Source organism: Cornus florida, unplaced genomic scaffold (genome assembly GCF_030987335.1).
Source record: "Cornus florida cultivar Cherokee Brave unplaced genomic scaffold, ASM3098733v1 CherokeeBrave_3.0.0_Hap2_Chr08, whole genome shotgun sequence".
NCBI classification, from domain to species: domain Eukaryota; kingdom Viridiplantae; phylum Streptophyta; class Magnoliopsida; order Cornales; family Cornaceae; genus Cornus; species Cornus florida.
The window spans coordinates 16,494,274-16,499,547 of NW_026775578.1; the positions used below are offsets into that span (position 1 = coordinate 16,494,274).

At 36.3% G+C, this 5,274-nt stretch overlaps 1 protein-coding gene across 1 annotated transcript; it reads left to right on the forward strand.

Moving 5' to 3' along the window:
- The first annotated feature begins 2,901 nt into the window (after positions 1 to 2,901).
- LOC132269591 (lysM domain receptor-like kinase 3) lies at positions 2,902 to 4,876 on the forward strand. The gene has a single exon (XM_059770828.1). It carries the CDS (start codon positions 3,346 to 3,348, stop codon positions 4,705 to 4,707), a length of 1,362 nt encoding a protein of 453 aa, XP_059626811.1. The 5' UTR covers positions 2,902 to 3,345; the 3' UTR covers positions 4,708 to 4,876.
- The last annotated feature ends 398 nt before the right edge of the window (positions 4,877 to 5,274 follow it).

Below are 5,274 nucleotides of genomic sequence, written 5' to 3' on the forward strand. Positions count from 1 at the left end.
AAATAAAGCCTCCAGGAAAGGTGCAACCAAATATCCAAGATAGAGTCAACATTCTAAAATTATTTCATCACAAATATAAACAAATACATAAATAAATTAATTTGGCCACAAATCATCCTATTGGTCTAAAGTCAGCATTGTCCAGCAATTCAAATGTTTTTAGACAACCCCCTTATTTTTTTTCTTTTCCTATTAATACTATGTTTTAGACAACCCATTCAAGCAAGAAAGATCCATTTTTTTTATTACGTCCATGCCCCCAAGCCGCCAGAGAACATATTGGGTGTGCTAAACATATCATTCTACCCAGGAAAAAAACGTGACATATTAGTTTCTTGTCAACAATTCTGTTTTTCAACTAGTTATAGGCTAAACAGTTTTAGCAGACATTCACACTTTTTAATATATGAAAATTATTCCCCTCACGTGTAAAAATGCAGGAGAAATAATTACATAGTTTCGGTCACTTACAACATGACACACAAGTAAAAATTTGAATAAAACTAACACATTTGTGTATGTGTTGAGTTATGATTGACTGAAATCATGTAATCTTGATCATTTAAAAAATTTAAAAAATATTTAAAATAGACTGATAGGATAAGTTTGAACAATGCCAATAATTATCTTGGCAACTTTGATTTATTCCACACATTTTGGTCGCAATATTTCTCTCCTCGTTTGACCAAGGAAGTGAGAAGATAATTCTAGGGACTAAAGAATAAAGATCATATGATCATGCATACCCCCAGACCTACCTACCAAGTCTACAAGGCATTCTTTATTGAGCAAGTAGCTAGTTTATTATCAAAACATCAATTTTATGACATGCTTGATACGCATATGCAAAAATATTACATATACTAAATTCCAAAATATATATATATATATTACATATACTCTTAAGGGTGGTGGCAACATGTTATTTGTTTAATTAGTAGTCTGACACAAACACTACTAACATTCTTCGAATTCTATCAATACTCAATCAAACTTTTCTTTCAATTTTATTAATTTTTTTCCCACCAAAAACGTGGTCAAACTTTTAGAACATTAAAATACAAATTTTTTAATGTAATATCAGGGTGAATTTGTTTTTGTTTTTTTAACGGTACAGGTTAATTTTGTTGGATCACAAGGAACAAAGGCTTAAGAAGAATTGAGATGATATACCAAAATGTTATGTCTAATTCAGTACAAACTTACAAAGTCCATGTTCATGTGACAGTGAAAATATATATGCAGGTGCAAAAATTTTCATGTACAGGAACCAATCAATCTTACACCAATTACACTAAGATAAAGAGCAAAAGACTATTATGAATATCGGTGTTATTGAACTTAATATTGTCTAAGTTGCGTACGTATTTCGGTCTAAATAAAGCTTGTGCGAATCAGGTCGAACGTAATTGAGATGATAGTTTCATCCCCTGCATATTTTTGTATATCAATCTTTTCATATTGCTTCTTCATATATATATATATATATATATATATATATATTCATCAATTCTTCAACTTATTGGCCTTATTTAACTCTTTTAGTTTTATACAAGAGTTGAGATTCTGGTCGCTGATGGTATGAAATGAGATTTACTGATATTCCTCCTAACTAATAAGTATTGTGGAATTGGGTTTTGTTATGAATTTTGTTTATTAACTTGTCAACATTAGACTAGTAACATGAAAGACTAGCTGTTGATGTGAAAAAAACTGTCAGATGTCATGTTTTTATTAGTGGAAATTTTGAACTTTTTCATGTGTTTTATTTTCTTTACTTTCCTGTCTATAAAGTTTTGTGAAAGTAATTGACGGTTAGACTGCCAAGTCTTCTACATGAAGATGAACCATTAAATAAAATTTTGAACTTTTTCATGTGTTTTATTTTCTTTACTTTCCTGTCTATAAAGTTTTGTGAAAGTAATTGACGGTTAGACTGCCAAGTCTTCTACATGAAGATGAACCATTAAATAAAATTTTGAACTTTTTCATGTGTTTTATTTTCTTTACTTTCCTGTCTATAAAGTTTTGTGAAAGTAATTGACGGTTAGACTGCCAAGTCTTCTACATGAAGATGAACCATTAAATAAAACAAAATCCAAAACAAAATCAATAGTAGTTGTTTGGCAATGGTACTTGAAGAACGAATCTTTCACGTGCCAAGCCAATTGGTTGGTTTTTCTTGTCCCCTTCTTGACCCAAAAGCAAGCAAAGGTCTTTACAAAATTCAAAATTGCTCCGCACCCAACGTACCCAATCATCTTGTGTAGCAGAACTTTCAACACTCTGGAGTCTCCATCCCCCATGTTTGTGCATTTTTTACTGACCTATGACACCACACCACTGAAACTGACCTCCCATCTCTCACCCACCACATATGCATGCCTAGAGAGTCACGGGTGCAAGGTTTTTCATTTGAGCTTTATAGGTATGGGCGGTGGTTTGGAGCCGGACACCCCGATTCTACTCCCATTCCCGTCTTCCAAAACAATTTATCAAATAAGATCCACATTTTGAATAATACTTTTGTAATTATATTACAAATATAATAAAAATTAATTCTTTGTTTTTTTAATCCCAAAAAAATTAGATTTAAATTCTCAATTAAAATTTAATATTATTATAAAAATATCAAAATAATATTGTCAAATAAAAATATACAAAATGATATCCGGTTATTAGAATAGGATAACCTATGGTTTATTTAATATATATATATATATACATACAATATAGACCTGTCCTTATCCCCTCCCCCATTCAAAACCTAACGACTCTCATAAGCATTTTAAAAGAGTAGACGGGCGTTTGTGTACTGTGTATTAAATCATATAATGGGGTATCGCCATTAAATATATATTTTTTCCTTTGCTCAACAGAGTCTTCTATTCTAAAATTAACGACATTAGGTTAAAATTCCACTCTCCTGTCTACATCCAAAGGATCAAATCAAATTGGATGCAGACTAAACTAGGAAGTGCCGAAAATAACCCTAAAGAGTTGCCAAACTTTGTATTTTTAAATGATCCATTCAATTCCAGCAAATTCCAGTCTTTTTGCAATTGCTTTTTGAGACATTCTTTCTCAGAAACAGTCGTCTTCTACGTCAATCCCTGTTTCATTTTCTTTACCTCCCAAGGCACAAACAGATTTGTTGAATCACCTACATTAGCTTTATACTTTTCGTCCTTCACTCGTTCACACCCGCGGCTATGACTCAATCATCTCTCCATTTCATTTCATTTGCCCCAATTTCTCGACACCCAAACACTTTCTTCCACAAATCTTCTAATTTTTCGATCTCCGAATCAATTGAGTTGATTCTAATCCATCTTCTTCAAGCTTATGTGTAAAACTAAAATGGCAGTTAATGCAACTGAGCCGAAATTGACCCGCTCTCGAAATTCAGGTACCACAAGAACCTCCATCAACACACCCTCCAGCAAGCCTCAGTCTCCAAGACCATCTGCTCCGATCTCCGATCCTTCCTCCAGCAACGTTGATTACAGCAGCACCGGATCGAGCTACAAACTAGACACGTCAAGAGCAACAACTTCATTTTCAAGCAGAACATCCTTATCCAGCCTCCGTGATTCGTTGCCGGAAAACCCTTACATTTACGATTTCGCTGAAATTCGCTCCGCCACCAACAACTTCCTAGCCAAACGGCACTCCTCCTCGTCGTCCCCTTCTTGGAGGTGCACTCTCCGAGACAAGGACGTCGTCGTTTTCCAGCGCAAGATTCGCCGTTCGATCGAGACGTCGGAGTTGAAACAGCGGCTGTCCGTGATTTGTTGGAGCCATTCTAAGAGTATAATTAAGCTCCTAGGCGCTTCGATCTCCGGCGACCACATTTACCTTGTTTACGACTTCGTGAACGGCGCGAACCTCTCGGACTGTCTACGAAACCCTAGAAACCCAAATTTCACGGTGCTTTCGGGTTGGATGTCGCGAATGCAGATCGCGGCTGACCTCGCGCAAGGCTTGGATTACATACACAATAACACGGGATTGAGCATGAGCTTCGTGCACAAACACGTCAAAAGCAGTAGTATAATCGTGACGGAACCGTTGTTCAATGCCAAGATCTGTCACTTCGGCGCGGCGGAGCTCTGCGGGGAGACCGCAATTGAACAGAGAGAGGTTAAGATTGTTGAAAGAACTGGCTCCGATGAGATCACGGAAGAAGACGCGCCGAGAACGCCGTCGAAGTTGAAGAGATCGGACAGTCGAGGGTTGCAATTCGAAGGCGTCACAGGCTATATGTCGCCGGAGTTCCAGTCCACCGGAATCGCGACGCAGAAGTCCGACGTGTTCGCGTTCGGAGTTGTAATATTGGAGCTATTGTCCGGTGAAGAGCCGGTGAAGTTCAGGTTTGACAGGAGGAGTGGCGATTATAAAAAAAGATCAGTGATTGATACGGCAAGAGATGTGGTCGAAGACGACGGCGGCGGCGGCGGAGGAGGAGAGGCGGTGGAGGGGAGACTGAGGAGGTGGGTGGACAAGAGGCTGAAGGACTCGTTCCCGGTGGAGGTGGCGGTGAAATTAACACGTGTCGCGCTGGATTGTGTACACGTGGATCCAGATAAGAGGCCAACCATGCGACGCGTGGTGGGGAAGATATCAAAGCTCTATCTAGAGTCGGAGGTTTGGTCTAAGAAGGTTAAAGTTCCTGTGGATATTTCGGTCTCTTTGGGCCCTCGATGACGAATACTCATACGTTGTATCTTTTTTTGTTTTGGCTGGAACAAAAAAAAAAAAATTTATTCTGGCGGCTATATTTAAATTGATTTTAATATGAATAATATGTAGAGAATTCTAATTATTTTATAATTTATTTTAGTTATCAATTTTTATATTACTTTGGGAGATCCAAGTGGATTCTGAATCCTGATTGTGACATAAGTGGTTAATGGATTATTTTACTCGACCAATCAGAATTTATCCTAACTAAAAAATAAGAGCATTTGTAGCAAAATGGAATAAGAAATATTTTCGTTACGTGTGCTTTTTTTTTTCTCTTTTTTTCTTTTTTAGTCTTTTGCACCATGCTATACGCAATAGAATGATATAGAACATTATATTGTAGCTATTTTTATATTAATAAATGAAATTACAAATTGAAATAAATTATAATCAATATAATTGGATTAAGCAGTTCATTTTATATTAATAAATAAAATTACAAATTGAAATAAATTATAGTCAATCAACACCGTTGAATTGTTCCTTGGTGTGCATAGACAACATACGCTAAAATTGAAAACAGCCAAT